This window comes from Scleropages formosus, chromosome 25 (assembly GCF_900964775.1).
Source record: "Scleropages formosus chromosome 25, fSclFor1.1, whole genome shotgun sequence".
In the NCBI taxonomy this organism is placed as follows: Eukaryota; Metazoa; Chordata; class Actinopteri; order Osteoglossiformes; family Osteoglossidae; genus Scleropages; species Scleropages formosus.
Window position 1 is genome coordinate 9917784 of NC_041830.1, and position 16619 is coordinate 9934402.

A 16619-nucleotide genomic window follows, 5' to 3' on the forward strand; every position below is an offset into this window, starting at 1 on the left:
AAGAATATATATAAATAGCTCATCTATACAAATAAAAAATCTGAGTCATCTTTCGGCTCAAGCTCACAAAAGTGGCAGAATTAAAAAATAAGCAAATAAAAAATGTTTTGTTCATGTGCTACATTGCAAGGGCTGTACATGATTTTTTTTTTTGCACAGAACTATAAAGATAAGTTGCCCGTGTCACTGGGAGAGCAGAGAGGGACAAATAAAATAACTGCTTACTTTAACTGGGTTTTGCCTGTCATAATGAAAAGAAAATGAGAAACTGAAAAGAAAAAAAGTTAAAAACGCTGCAAAATAGGGAATGTAAGGTGCTTTGGATGAATGATAATGTTTAAAAAATACAAATAATTTGTAAAAGATCTGTAAAGATTTTCATGTGAAAATGGTACAGACACAGGATCAGCAGTCAGCTTTTTTGGTCTTACAGGAGATGAACAAATGTCTTAGATTTATCCGTCTATCCATCCTTTCTAGAATCAGAGTTATTGCAATTTTCATCCCAAGACACTTGCACTGTTTTTAAAGTACATAGCTTGAAATTCAGCAGCAGTTCAGGTTGAACCACATTCTCCAGGATCAATGGCACCAAGTGTGTGTCCACAAGGCCTGGTCCTTAACCACTAGGCTGGCCAACATTCCAGGCGTAGCTAATGCTCAGGACAGGGATGCAGCGGGATTTACTGTGCAGGGGGATACAAACAGAACTATATGTGTTGCCAGTCATATGAGGTGATTGGATAGCTGGTAACAGTCTTATCACTGCAGTTAGACCTAAAATTGTATAGTCAGACAGATCTGTTCAAAACGGCCCACAGGTTTGTGGCAAACAATAAAATACAATGTTTAAAAAAATAAAAAAAATAAACTAGAACATATTTTATAAATTTAGGCAATACTCCTTAATAAAATAAACAAGGAGCATAAAATAACAGACCTAAATGCGCGTTATTAAAAAATATGATTTAATTTCCATGAGACTATGAGCAAGCTCTAAACTGTTAGTAGCTGCAGGGTTTATTTGTCATAATTTGTATTTATGGGTCTGCACAGGAAAATCTCAGCAAACCAGAACCATTGTGTATCTTAACTGGACGTCCTGGGTGGGTGAGGGGGTGAAGTAAAAAGAAAAGGCCACTCTAGTGGGGATGGAGAAACACACTGCAAAGCAGCCAACAAAGGATGAGGTCAGTGGGTTACAGGAGGGAGAAGGATGCGGGCACGACGATGCACAGACACGTGGGAGGGGAAGCAGGGGTTTGGGAGCGGCGGGCTACGGAGGAGACATATGGCAACGTACTGAGCAGATGACGCATTATGAATAAAATAAAAATTTATGCTTACTTTGGACAGTCGCTTGTGAGACTAGCATGCATAAGAAGAAGAACAAAGTGATCAGAAAACAAAACCAGATACCGTGGAAACAGCTGAAGGAAGACATCTTAGTGATGGCACCAAAGCAAAAGGGGTTAAACAATCCATGTCAACGGTGACAAATGACACACGGAGCAAGAACGGTAGAGAAATGACAGGCGGCACCAGCCTCAAGAGGCACCTCTGAGGAAACATTGATGAACATATGAATGAAAGCACGCAAACATTCCGCCGAAGACCATGAATTTGAATATCGTGAGAAGCGGCACAATCGTGTGCACGCGAGCGATGACAAAGCAGACCTTCTTCACGTCTCCGACCACTGATACAAAAAATGAGGCATAGGCAAAACTGGGGATGACATAGCAAGTCTCAATTGCAAGGGCCGACATCTCCTTCCACCCAAATAGGAGGACTAATCTGAGCAGAATAGCAGCACAAAGAGTGCTAATGGGGCAGGTTTGTGGCCCAGGGGACTGCGATCTTACGATACAGCCTCAAATTTGCCATGAATTTAGTTTGGCTGGCTCGGCATGGAAGCTGCACGTGCACGCTACTTCAAGCACATCTGAAAGAGCTGCACAAGAACAGGAGAGTCACGATAAAGAGTTGCACAAGGTGTTCAAGAGCAGAAATGGTTGGAGATGCTGTGGAACTGAAAGATGCTCGTCAACAATAACAAAAGGTCACTGTAAGTTTCAGGACTCTTGTTATGCTCTACAAGGATCTTAACCCCAATACCTACAGGGTCTTATGAGGTACTGTACATCTCAGCAAAAGCACCGTGCTTCTCCACCTCTGGCCACTTGATGGTCCTACTCATAAAATCAAAAGTCCATAGGCTCTCAACTTTCACCCCAATGTTGCAGAATGAGCTCCCTTTGCACCTCAGAGCTGCTGAATCTCTTTCAATATTCAAGAAATATCTCAAAACGCATCTCTTTCAGACCTATTTTACTCCTGATGTTTTGATCTATAAACTTGTATTACATCATTTGTCATCACCTTTATAATTTCTTTCAACTTCTGTAAGCAGCTCCTTGTGTCAATGTGTGCTGTAAAAAAGATAGGGGTATCAGGAAAAAAAAAAAAAAAAAAAAGCTGTGTTTTGATAATTCTATGTCTGAATCTAAAGCTCTTCATCTTTTGTGAAATGCTCTTTGGTCCAAGTTGTAGATCACTTTGCCGAAAAGCGTCAGCTAAACAGATAAATGTAAATGTAATTATACCACTCTTTAAAGGTACAAGGTCAGATCTCAGTCTACTCGATGTATCTGTTACCTGATATGTCCTGGAATGTACTGGAGCAATTCCTTCCTGACCTGAACATTTAGTCCCTGCAGAGCTCCCTGCTTGTACTGCGCTTTTTAAACTGGAACTGAAACAATTGCGGAAAAAAGCAGGGTGATGACACTACACGTCTTCACCATGTTTCTCGGGCCTGACTGTTACGGTATCGATATGGACGAAGCTCTTGTTGTTCAGTCATTGTTGTATAGCATCGGTATTCCCTGTGCCACATGTGTGTCAGTTGTAACCCCTAACCAAACTTAAAATGGTTAGAAATGTTAAACGGTTAGAAATTTCCTACGTGCGGCACCGCTGTTGTTCAATTAGTATTGCTGGTGTTCATAATAGCTTCCAAAACATGCTTTCTGTGTTTTTGGAATTTGTATGCACTCATTAATTTCCATTTATTCATTTAGCTGAGCATTTTCTCCAAGTGACTGGCAATGTAAAGTTACAATTATTTACCCATTTATACAGCCGAGTAATTTTACTAGAGCAATTTAGGGTAAGTACCTTGCTCAAGTGTACTACAACTGGAGGTGGGATTCAAACCTGCAACCTTTGGGTCCAAAGGCAGCAGTTCTACCCACTACACCACCAGCTGATCTATTCAAAAATAAAAACCAAGTCAATCAGGAATAAGGAATTTCCACCATGCTGTATCATACCCGCAGAATAAGGAGGAATTTATTAAGCTCAAATTAAAGATGCAAGTACATAATCCACTACTGCAGTTCATTTTTAACTCTACAAAAAGTACAGTAATTTTATGGTAAACTGACAGAGCAGACCCTCAAGCCAAGACTCAATATTTCATTACACCTCATCTTGAGTGGCTCATTCAGTTTAGTTAATGGGAAATAATTTTATCTCACTGAGTCGGTATTAATAAAAATCTCTATATATAGCAGTTCTTAGATGCAGTTATTGGTTTATGACTCCCAGTGGAGTTGGGAAGTCTTGTCCAAGGTGACGTCAGAAGTGACTGACCGTGGCTTCACGGTGAGCACATGGAAGGTGTGTGTGGATGTGTATGTACGTGTGAGAGAAAGAGAGTTGAAGTATTTAATACTATGTTTTAACATGAAAACCCAAAGACGAGGTAGTGATATTATGAATGTGGCTTTAGGAAGCAGAGCTTATCCAAAATAACGGTATTTCTGACTCCCCTGGGTACCAAGAAAGGAGGCCCCCCCGGTGGCTGCGGGTGGAGCTCACCTTGGAGTTCTTGCCTCCGCTGCCGCTGCCAGTGCCTCCGGTGCGAGTGGTGTGGGGCAGCTGGCCGCAGGGTCGCTGGGAAGCCTGCTCCGGGGTGGAGGCAGAGCGGTCAGAGGAGTGGTCGGAACCCTTCTCCACCATGGTCTCGCCCTCCGGGCTCTGCGGTGTTGGTGAGCGGGAGCGCTTGCGGAGGATTGGCGAGCAGGCTGGGGTGCTCCGGTTTGAGTTACTGCCAGTGCTGGTGGGGAGAGCAAGGGAAACACACGCTGCCATTAATAAGACTTAAAATTAATGGCAAACTGTGGTTCACCAGTTAAGAGACAAAGTCAAAAACCATGGCGAACAGCCCCCGCAGTCCAACCACACTATCACACTGGCAGTCTGGTGGGCGGGGCCAAGGTGGGCGGGACGACCCAATTTACACATAGCCACGTTCATCACCTTTTTGTGAGAGATCTGGAAACACGAAAGGCTGATTTTTGAAGATACAAACTGAGAAGTAGTGGGACTTGGCAAAGTACCCTGCGGACCATGCATGGCCAGCTGTTAGTGAGTGTGTCGACATGGGCTCTGATTTTTATTTCCTGCATCTTCTGCTCCATAGAGACTGAAGGGGTGCAGCACCTGTGCATCATCTCCAGGGAACCCATCCTTCATGCAGTCTCTATTTTCTCTCTCTCAAAAATCTTAGTCCACTGCTCATCCTCTTTACTCTTTCTTTTCATGCTCACTTATTCCCTCTCCCCTCGCTAATACTTTTGGATGCAGGTTGCTGCCTTAATTAAATGATTTAATTTGTGCATGTGGGCGACAGAGGGAGATGAACTGAAACAACAGGGAGTTTAAAAAAAAAAAAAAAATTAAGAAAAAAAAGGCTTTTACAGCCATAAAAGTAGAACAAGCAGCACAAAGGCTCCCTTCCAAAGCCAACACTTCATAACACATATTTTAATATTAACTCAACTATTATTTATCTGAAAATTTGTGCGAATATGACTTACAATATGAGGCCTGTACTCTAAGCTACTTACACTGATTTACCTATTTATGGAGCTGGCAGTTTTTTACTGGAGTAATTCAGCGCAAGTACCTTGATCAAGAGCACTAGAATAGGAGTGGTGGTTTTAATCCATGTCCACTGAGTGCAATGAGATGGCTCTATCCATTATATCATCGGCTACCCACATGAATAGCATGTCATTGTCTTATAAACTCTCATTTGGTCAACCTCCCTGTGCATCCTAACATACTTACAGGCTGGAGGTCATAGCTCCATTTGGAAAACTTGCCCTTTCACCTTTGCAGCATCCACAGCAGACACTGATTGTCCAACATGGGCATGATCATGCTTAATGATATATAGAGGTACACGACACCTGGCTTGGAATCAAACAGCATTATGGGAGGTAGAGCAGCCTTGAGGAGGCCTGGTCAGTCTGACAAGTTATGCACCAAATAGCTGTAGACTAATAGCAGCTCCACCTGGTTGCCATTTACCACGTGAACTCATACTTGCTGTTGGGAAAGTAAACATCTCTGGATTTGAGGTTTGACATATCCCTACAATGGAGGATGATGACGATTCTGAGACACCACCATCTGCAGAGCAGACATCAAAAGCTGCACTTCTTTCAGACGGGCTGTTTTTCTGACCCTGCCGCATACACCAGTGACAGGCGATGGGAAGAAGAAAAAAAAAAAAAAAAAAAAAAAACATTGATTTACCTCAGACAGCTCAGAGACCACCATCCAACTCCCACTTCTGGCTCTCACTTGCTGTCTTGCTCTCCCTGTAGTTTCACTGCCGTTCACACTGACTGTATCAAAGCATCTGCCTTCCTCGCTTACTCACAGTCTATCCATCTTGCCTCATTGGCCCCTTTCATACTCGCTGCCCGTCCAGAGGAGCGTGAGACAGAGAGAGAGACATGAAGAAGGAAAGAGAGGAAGAAATGCCAAGGAAGAGCACATTCCTCCTTTGCCAAACCAAGTGATTCATGATCTAGCATATCACTATACGGCTAATATTGAAGGCTTCCATACTCCATTCCAAGTCACAAGCTTGTTTTCCACTGAACGCTGGCCACTTACAGAGGAACACCAGGTTGGGCTACTGTCATATGAAATTAATTGTAGATGAACATGATGTTAGAGTATTAACTAATAAGGAGAGGCAAGGACAAGAATGATGCTGGACCATCAACTAATGAGAAGAACCAAAGACAAAAAAGATGCTGGTCCATCAACTAATGAGAAGAACCAAAGACAAGAAAGATGCTGGTCCATCAACTAATGAGGAGAACCAAAGACAAGAAAGATGCTTGACCACTGACTAATCAAGACATTCAATTAGGAGAATAATGCTAGAACATCATCTCAGTGTCTTTAATCTGAATCTTCAGACTGCCCATTAGACAGAATTTTAAAACAAATTAAGTTTTTCCACATCCGCATTTAGATCATCTCAACTGGAAGGGAAAACATCTTTGTCTTTCTGTAGTATTTTGACCATCTTTCTCTGAATTTAAAAAAAACCTTATGCAGACAACACTAACAGACTATTAATCTGACCTATTACTTTGGCGTTCTGGTAGTGTTCAGAGGGAAGTACTTATTAGAGGCCTGGCAGTGAAAGACTTCATTACAAGGAGGAGGCTCCTCACTGAGGCTAAAAATAAGCGTAGAGGAAACTCAGAGAAGCGTGGAGCCCCAATTAAAAGGATTTCTGCAGTATGGGTTCAACAGCTCAAAGACTCAACAGAACCTCAACAGTTTATAAAAATCTCAACTGTCATTCTTCTATGTTAAAAAAAAATCTGCTGATCGCAGTTCCCGTAAACACATGCATTAAGCAATAAAGGCTAGAAAAATAAATCAATAAATATGAAATCAGTAAAGAATGCTGAGCAGGAAAGAGGTGGGCAATTTAATGCTGAAGATGGTGATGACTTCAGCAGATGGGTTTCCTTGTTGCACCACAATCCCACAAACAGTTGACACAGAGGATACTTCCATCAGAGACCAGCAATCGCATGGCCATTCACAAGATACCTTAATCTTGGACATTTATTGTGGACCACCGATCCAATGGCATTTCACAGAACTCCACCTTTGATCAGCCACTGCTTTTCACAAGATGTCCAGATTCTGACCCTCTGATTGGTGCCACCTGGCCAAGAAGTCTAGTTGTCTCATTTTGGACCCTCAGCTCAAGTTTTTTTTTTTTTTTCTTTCAGAAATAATACACTCAAGACAGTCTTTGTATTGAGTTTGCTAATTGCTTAAACAGACCCGGAAATGGCCCTCCAGGACAAAGAGTAAAGACCTGTGCTGTAAGAATTGGATCAAAAAGTAGTATTTTGAGTTGTGATTGTAGATGAATTTTGTATTTGGCCAGATAAACAATGTCCTGGTTTTTGAGCGTCAAGTCTGAGTCCTGTTACGACAACGCTACCTTGGCTGTCCATGTTATCCATCCCCCAGGGCACTGACCTCTGCCCCTGCACGTGAACTCAGCAGGCGCCTCCTATTAAGCCCTTAGAGGTTTAATCATCCGGCTTAACCCAGTTAGCCTCTGTGCAGCTCCTTCCTTCCTGTATCTGCTCCTCAGCCTTCATCTTTCTCTGAAGGTTTCAACTCCTCATCCTTCTTGGTACTGGTGGAAAATACCCATCCGTTCACTCAGTTCCATTTCCACACCCTAGTCCAGTTTCAGTCGGTCCTATATCATCACACAAAAGCGAATGTGTTTAAAAATAAATTTTAAAAAAAGTCCACTAGAACCTAAGTTTTAATTGAGATGCAGCGTCTGCCATGGGCAGTGAGAGCATCTCCTGTCTCAATCATGCTGTATCAGCTATACTAGTACTAACAACATGGACAATAAGGGCTGGATTCTGTGAGATAATGCTCCTTCCAAGGACAAAAACCTGGTCTTCTGCCCACGGGACCAGAGGGATGGTTGAGCTTCCATCTTCTGCCAGCACTTTATCTGAAGGTCTACAGACAGTGACACGCAGAAGAATCGCAAAAATGGCTCAAGCAAAGAACAGACAACACCAGTAGAGAGGGAGAACCGTTAGGGTCATGGTCAGATGAACCAGGCTCAGAGGACAGCACTGTAAATCCAATCACTGGGCGGAACAGGCAGCAGCACTGGGTTGGAAGAGATCTGTGAAAATATGAAGAGGTCTCATACTACGGAAGCTGCAAAGCAGAGGGAGCTCAGGAATGCTGAAGGCAGGGGATCTTACAGACTGACCCAAGACCAATTCTCTGTCCCTCAGACCTTCTGAATCCTTCCCAGCATTCAAGAAGGATTTTAAAAAAAACCCATCTCGTGGGACCCACTTTGCACTGATCTCCTGGAGCCTATGTTAAGTTATCTCTTCACCACCTGCTACTTCTTACCGACATGTTGTAGACACCAAATTATCTGTGTTCTTTAGGGCTGAGTTGTCACTGATCTGGAGCTACAAATGTCCCCACATCCCTCCATCAGTAAGATTGGGTTTCTTAGCCACTACTACACCTTTGTCACGTGACTACTGAACCCCCAGCTCATGGTCTTTGCTATGTGGCTGAATTTGCAGCAGTCCAAATTAGCACAGTGGGTGCGGGGTGGCTGTCAAAACGTGTCAATGGAGAATAAATAATACACAATGGGAATGATGAGTAATTCCAGGGAAATCCACAAAGTGTTGTTGTTCATAGGGCTCTGCGAAGCCTGCTTATTGGCTTAGAGGGAACGGGCTTTCTGCAGATATAAACACCCGACCTCGTGAAAACATCCTCTAGAAAGTTTTAACATTTCAATTTTATCATTTGCCACTTGACCCATAATGCTGCACATATGCTCCAAGTGACTTCAGTTTTTCCACTGGCACTGAGAACATGAGCTGAGTCGGCAGAGTCGAGTCTCCATCGTTTTCCAGAGTATTGTTATGACATCGATATTAACTAGCACGAATCATGTACTATGTTGCATATGTATAGGTACCAAGAGAATCAGGCAAAATTAAAATTTCATAAAAAGTTGATTATGGACCAGTTAATTCTACACTAAGTTCACAAGGCTGTTAACATGAGCACATTTCCCACGTACAGTTCCCATTATCAGCACTGTTCAAAAGGCCTTGAATGCAGAGGGACGGGTCTACGTGTGTAGAGATCAGCACCATCACTTTGCAGTTGAAAGGTCCTAGGTTTGAATCCCACCTCCTGCTCTAGTACCCTTGATCAAGGTACTGAGCCTGAACTGATATAATACAAATTACACAGCTGTACAGAACCACTCCAAAACCTCCAGAAGATCCTTCACGTCTCAGCTGGGCCATCTTCTTGTCGTAATCTATCAAATTGGACAACTCGCTCATTTTGCCTGCCTCCTTGGCTAAAAGTCTAGGAGTAACGATTGACTCAAATCTGTCCTTCTCTCAGCATATCGAAGGCAGAACCCGGACCCGAGGGTACTTCCTGCGTAACATCCGCAGGATCCATCTCTACCTCACAACAGATTCTACGCAACTCCTGGCCCAGAGCATGGTGATATCCCACCTGGACTACTGCAACTCTCTCCTGTCTGGCTTTCCAGACTCTGCCATCAGACCTCTACAGGTGATACAGAATGCTGCTGCACAAACTGAGTGTGACCTGCCGTAGTGCTCCCATGTATCCCTTCTCCTCACCTCTCTGCACTAAGACTTTGGTTATGGCCTACAAAACCATTAATGGATCTGCTCCCCAATATCTACAAACCCTGATCACTTGTTATAGCCCAGACTATTATGTTACACCTCTGTCTGCTTGGTAGACCCATGCATGGAAGGTCCAAAAATCAAAAGTGGAAAGGTTTTTATTTCTGGCTCCCCCTCTCACTCAGAACTGCTGAATCTCTCTCTGCATTTAAGAAGGGTCTCAAAACTCACCTTGTTCAGACTCACGTCTCTGCTGATCTCTTAAGTGCACGAAAAACGTGGAAAAGTTCATGCTTAATAATTTTGTGATTAAAAATTGTTGAATAATGTATAAACCTTGGACACAAAAAATAATTAAAAAAAAAAAAAAACAAACTGCACAGCCCTTAAATTCAAAAGGAAAGGTCGGATGCTCCATGGACACACATGCGCACAGAGACACACTTAAATGTCAATGGCAGACAACTTGTTGACTCTTACGCTTCTAATGTGATAAGTCATTTCAAACCAAAATTCAAAAAAATATTAAAGTTGATACAATTTGCACTTTTAATTCTTAAAAAGTGGTTTACATTAGGAGGATGCCCCCCTAGGTTTAGTATTCTTGTGGGGATTTAGGACTAGGGCTATGTTAACCCTTCTTTCCAAGGGTCCTCACAATGAAACAAGTACCCATTTTCAACATACAGTCGAAACTGGACATTTTGGAAATGGGGGGGGGGGGTGCAGTGGCACAGCAGGTTTGGCCTGCACTTGCTCTCCGGTGGGTCTGGGGTTCGAGTTCCGCTTGGGGTGCCTTGTGACGGACTGGCATCTCGTACTGGGTGCGTCCCCTCCCCCTCCAGCCTTGTGCCCTGTGTTGCTGAGTTAGGCTCCGGCTCCACACGCGGGATATTCCGTTTCAGTCAGCGTGTGCGTGTGTGCATTTTTGAAATTAATTTTGTGATTTTGTATTCATTGTGAAAGGCAAATCAAGAACCATTTCACTGCAGAGGCAGAAAAAAAACAGGAGTAAATAAATGTTGAGAGAGCTGTAATAATTTTACTAAATCCTAGGCACAACCATAAAGTACTATGTAACCTTAATTTGTATTTTAGATTTGAGTTTCTGAGCATCTAGGTACACGCACATATCAGTTGCAGTTTTAAAGTACACCAATGGCTTTTCATATTAGCATATGGTAAATTCCTTACAAATCTAACTGTTGGTTCAAATGACAAAAAATTTCTTTAAAAAAAAAAAAAAAAAAAAAATTCTGACCAATTTCTGTATGGCATTTACCAGCATTCCCAGAATTCCTGCCAGAATTTGGCATTTACACCACATTTACATGTTCATGTGTTTGGAAAAGCAGTGGTGGGAATGGAATGAAGAGGCACACAATCGCTACGGGGATCAAAATGAAAATATAAAAGACTAATTGCTTAATTTACTGAATCGCCAAATAATAGTAAAATTTTAACTTTCAGTCAAATTGATTGACGAACTGATCTCGAGTCCCTATCATATTCAGCTGAGGACTTCCTCATTTAAACGAACATTGTATTGGAGCCATTGAGGTCCAATAAGGGTATGAAGCAGAGGCCCTCCTTGGTACCGAGTTCTTTCACCACCAGCTTCATTTAAACTGCCAGTCTGGATCCTTAACCGCTACACCACATCCTTTATTTTGTCAGTTCAAATGCCCCCGTCTTCCACATGTATCAATGGAACTGGACTTGATCTGGGCCCTCAGTGGGTCACGAGCTCATGGCTGCTATAGGAACCCGATTCCCGCTGCTGTGTGGCAGGCTGCCATTCTAACTAGGACACGGGCACAGATTAAGAGTAACCGTGGTGTGATGTACCCAGGGCACTGTGAGAGTTCAGCCGTTAAACGAACATGAGACTGCAGCGAAAAGTCTATATTTACCTTTAAGCTGACAGTTTTCTCCAAAGTGACTTACCATTGTTTACTGATTTATACGGTTGGGTAATTTTTACTGGAGTAATTTAGGATAAGTACCTCGCTCAAGGGTACTACTGCTGGAGGTGGGATTTGAACCTGCGACTTCTGTGTCCGAAGGGAGCAGCTGTAACCACATCACCAGCTGCTCCCATTGTTAAGACCTCACAACAATCAGGTGTGAAACAGCAGTCGCATCCTCGCTGTTCAGAACCCATCTCCTTATTGATAAAAAGAAGGATCTATTTACACAGTTCTGGGAATATCTGGATCTGTATTTACTCTACTTTTAGCTATACATACATACATCGTCTGAACTGCATGTCCCATACGGGGTCGCGGGGAGCCGGAGCCTAACCTGGCAACACAGGGCGTAAGGCTGTAGGGGGAGGGGGACACACCCAGGGCGGGACGCCAGTCCACCACAAGGCACCCCAAGCGGGACTCGAACCCCAGACCCCAGAGCAAGATGAGGGCCAACCCACAGCACCACCGCACCCCCCTACTTTTAACTAGGCTTTGTTAATAAAGTATACAGTGCACAGCTCTACAAATAATTCATCAGTCATAACATTAATACCCATATATAAACTGCAAGTACAGCACAAAGCAAAAGTGTGGAAAGAACACGACTTTTATATGTATGATTTGGGGATAAAAGCAAAAACAATTGGAGGAAATTTCTATAAGAACAACGGTAGGGGCTGCAGGTGGTGTAGTAATGTAGAACTGTTGTATTATATTCCGAAGCCCTGGGTTCCAGTCCACCTCCTGCTGTTGCACCCTAGAGGAAGGTATGTAAGCTGAACTAATAGAGTAAACCCTGTTATTATCAATGCTGCATAAATGTGTAGATCTGCAGCTTTGGAGAAAAAACACTTCAGCTAAATTATTATTATTATTATTACTACTACAGCACTAACTACTTAACCACCCCTACTCACTAAAGAATGTGACAAATCTAAGGCCTCAATATTGCGCAATGTTGTTGGCGTAATGCCTCTTTCGATGCTGCCCCGATACCAGCTAGATGTCTTAAGAAGAAATACCGGAGTATAACAACTGGTCCAGCAGATGACATAGTTGAAAGACCCAGGTTTGAATCCCACCTCCTGTTACAGTATCATTGATCAATGCATTTACCCTGAATTATGCAGAAAAGGATCAGTAAATGAATGAATGTAATAAATGCAATTTTACGATCTACTAAAACTAGTGGGCAGAGTTAGACTACTTGAAACACTAGGGTAAAACAGGGTGAAAGTGCTTTTATGATCATCCCCCTTTGGCAGCTGGCTCCACCGAGTAGGGCTTTAGCTGTCCTGCCACCTGTTTTCACCAACCCAGGACAGACTTCTTGGTCTTTTAACTGCTGCATCTGTCTGCCAGGGTGGTCAGGAGTAGACACCGTCACGCTTCCTCCGTCTCACCAGATGGAAAAGAGGTCAGGCACTGGAATGACCCCAGCTTCTGCGTAGATCTAAACGTACCGGCTCAACTAATGGAGCTTTGTGCGCGTTTGTCTCGTTCCCTCCAGTTCGACTCTTCTCCGCATCCCCGACCCTTTGACCTTCTACCGAGGCCCACGAAGCTGACACACGATGACACCGAGGGCGGCTATACGACGACACGGCACATCGTTGCCAATGTCATAACGACGACAATTTCTGCTTGTGTGTGTGTGTGTGAGATTGAGAGATCACGACTGTCAAGACCAGATGTTCTACAAACACTCAGCTGTGGGTTTATCTGCAAACTTCACCACGTTGTCCAGGGTATCCCTTCTCTGCAGACTCCAAAATGTATGTGTGTGTGTGTGTGTGTGTGTGTTTACACCAATGTGGCTAAAACAAGCTTGATCATGGAGTAATTCATACTTCACTTCAGGTGCACACGGACCATCTCTACCTTCTACATTTACATCGTTACATTTATTCATCAACTTATTGCTTTTCTCCACAGTGACTTCCAGCGATTTACCCATTTATACACCCGGACAATTTTTACAGCATCGATACAATGCAAGTACCTTGATCAACGGGAGCTGGGATTCAAACCCGGATCCTTTGACTGGAAGGCAAAACCTCTCGTAACTACACCACCTGCTGCCACTTAGTAACTACAGACTGAAGAGTCGGAAGCGTTAACCAAGGGGCCATCTTGTGGTAAAAAAAAAAAAAGCCAGTTCACAGAAGCAACATCACCCTTCAATCATCCAAAACTGCTAAATGGTTATATAATAAATGGCGGAATAACACCCCGCTGTGCGATTACTCTGAGCCCCCTTGACGCCACCCTCTTTGGTGGCGTGACCCAGGTCCGGAGTGGGTAGCAGAGAGAGATGATGTGCGCGCACGCATGCACACACACACGCATGCACACACACACGCATGCACACACACACGCATGCACACACACACCTTGGGTGAGACAAAGCCCACTTTGCTGCATCGTCACAGCATTTTAAAGTCAAGAGTCAGTAGGGGGGGGGGGGGGGGGGGTCCTCTCGCAGTGCACTAATTTGCCCCTAAAAATATTGGCTGGAGATGCGGGAGCGTAAACAAACAAGGCCGGTCCCGCTCTGGCTCCCAGTTCTGCAGTCAGGGCGGGCAACCCCCCCACCATCTCCACCTCCCTGGCCAGGGCTGCACAATACCAAACATCAGGGAGCTGTACCACTAGATGGGAGGTGGAAGCATCTTGGGGAGGGGGGGTCTGTGATGACACAGGGTGGACTGTCCCACTGTTCCCCAACACATGCTTCCCTGCAATCCAAAAATGACACACACACACACACACACACACACACACACCTCTCCTCCATGGCAACCTTACCAGGCAAGCTTGAACCCTTTCATCGGTGCAACAAGCCGTGCGCGATTGCCATGCCTTCTTCTCCTTTCCCGGCCGCCTGCTCATCCCACGGCACGGCGGGGGCCAGCTGTCCCAGGTGGGTGGTAGGCGGCAGATCCTAGCCAGACCCCCTCCCCCCACCTCTTCGGTGACACGCGGCGGCACTCCGCTAAAACCTGGAGGCTTGTCCGTCTCCGCCAGGGTGCTAGCTGTAGCGTGCTGGGCTCTCACCGGCAGCCGCTCGGCCAGTCTCGCATCACACCGGGCTCACGAGTGCAGCCGTGTGAGCGCGTTCAAGCGCCTGTATGTGTGTGTCTCTGCGCAGTGGCGGGAGCTCGTCATGCACACACTCCCAGATGCTGCAGCCTCCCTCCCTCCCTCTCTCTCTCTCTCTCTCTCTCTCGGCCCTGCTGCAGATGACAGCACGAGCGGCACCCCCCCTACTGAGCATGCTCATCTCTACACGCGACAGCCTGATCTCTCTCTCTCCCCCCCCTCCCCCGGTGAGCCACGTTCTACTTAGAACACAGTGCCGCTGCCGCCGTTGGGATGGGAACTCACGGCTCCACCCCCCATGGCTTTGGCTGCTCTGGGCCCTGGAGGGGAAGGGGATTAGTAGGACCTGTTTGAGTCAAGTCCCCCGCCATGTCAGGCTCAATTGATGTCAGCAGCTGGGCTTCTAATCTCTTAATGCAGGGCAGACAATGTGGGCCGAGCGCGTGCGCGCCAGCGTGAGTGTGGGGAAACGCCCCCGTGAGGACAGCAAGATCTTAGAAATGGAACAAAACCCGTTCTTCCAGAATCGAGCAGCTTTCAAAAATGCAAAAATCTTACTGTTTTTTTAATCAGCTTTATATAGGTATATTTTAAGGTGGGGTTATAAATCAATTACAGCAGTGTTACATTTAGTGTAAAGGCACAATAAGAAAAAATTGTACCGGTGTTTTACTATGCAGTATGCCTGTTTTGATGAGAGTGTGTGAGTGTTTTTGTTTCGCAGCAGAATGTTGTTCTGCATCTGCGACACAATCAGCCTTGAATAAAGCCCAGTGTCCCGATTTTCCACTCCGCCCACTACAGGAGCATCCTGGGTAGCGAGGAAGCCCTCAAGATGTTGCACATGATGTTTTGGGGTAGATGTGCAAGTAAAGCCTTCTCCTTACACTGCAATACCTCCCTGGGTCCTGGACACCACCCTCAGGTCAAAGGTCAGCGTTGCTGTGCGTCTCCTCCGTCGCAATCCCATAATCCACATGGAAATGCTAACGTACATGCACTGCAGCTTTCGTGTACAAATTAAATGCTTAAGAATTAGATATGGAAATAAAATGAGTTTTCAAAATGTTTTTCAGTGAGGAGGATGTTTAATCCTTTGCTTAAGCTGGTTCAACCGCGACTGCGACCACCGTTGCCGCCCTCTCCGGCAGACGCAATTGGGCTGCGGTCACCGCCTTCTCGCTGCAGAAGCGGTGGAGCCCCTTTGCAGACAGCTCGCTCTCGCACGCCCGGCGGAGACTGCTGAGTCATGAATGCTGTGAAGCCGCGGGGACGGCGAGTCACGGGAGCGAGCGAGGAGGGGGTGGCGAGCGATCCGCTGCCAGCAAGGTCGCCTCATAATGGACCAAAGGGGTTTAGAAGGTGGAAAGGGAGGAGGGTATAAAAGCTGTAGTGTACTACATTACCCACAATCCTCAAAGGTTTTTAAAGAACCTGGACAGGACAAGCAACCTTGCTCTAGCCATTTGGTCCAAGTTATTAATATTATTTTTATTAATCAATAGATTATAAAATGTCTTTTCTGTCCAAAGCTAACTGGATATTTTGATGCAACATCTCTCTCACTTCTCCAGGTAGGTGCTGGACTGTGGCGGTTCAGGTCGAGTAGGTTCCCCAAGGTAACAGCAGGTACGAAGCTCCTGGATCAGAACCGCTAAGCTGCAGGATCAAAAGTCCACTTTTCTCTGGTGGGTCCAAGTTTAACACCTTTTTTTTATACCACTTCTTTTCCTTAAATGGCAACTCCTTAGCTCACATTTCATACACAAATTTACATAACATTTATATCAATTTATTTGACACTTTTCTCCAAAGTGACTTACAATGTTGATCCACTTAGTGACCCATTTATAAAGTTGAATAATTTTTACTGTATCGCTTCAGGGTGACTGGGGGGCGCAGTGGGTTTGACCGGGTCCTGCTCTCCGGTGGGTCTCGGGTTCGAGTCCCGCTTGGGGCGCCT

General features: G+C 44.8%; 1 protein-coding gene across 4 annotated transcripts in view; it reads right to left on the reverse strand.

Moving 5' to 3' along the window:
- gramd1ba (GRAM domain containing 1Ba) overlaps positions 1-16619 on the reverse strand; it is a 70802-nt gene that overhangs the window by 15777 nt on the left and 38406 nt on the right. For 3 of the 4 annotated variants that reach the window (XM_029249230.1, XM_018731304.2, XM_018731305.2), the window contains exons 4-5: positions 3886-4123; positions 1348-1368 (exon numbers count right to left, since the gene is read on the reverse strand). In XM_029249230.1, the coding sequence (XP_029105063.1) occupies positions 1348-1368; positions 3886-4123 (259 nt within the window). The remainder of the gene's footprint in view (positions 1-1347; positions 1369-3885; positions 4124-16619) is intronic. The other variant, XM_018731306.2, reaches the window with a different exon arrangement.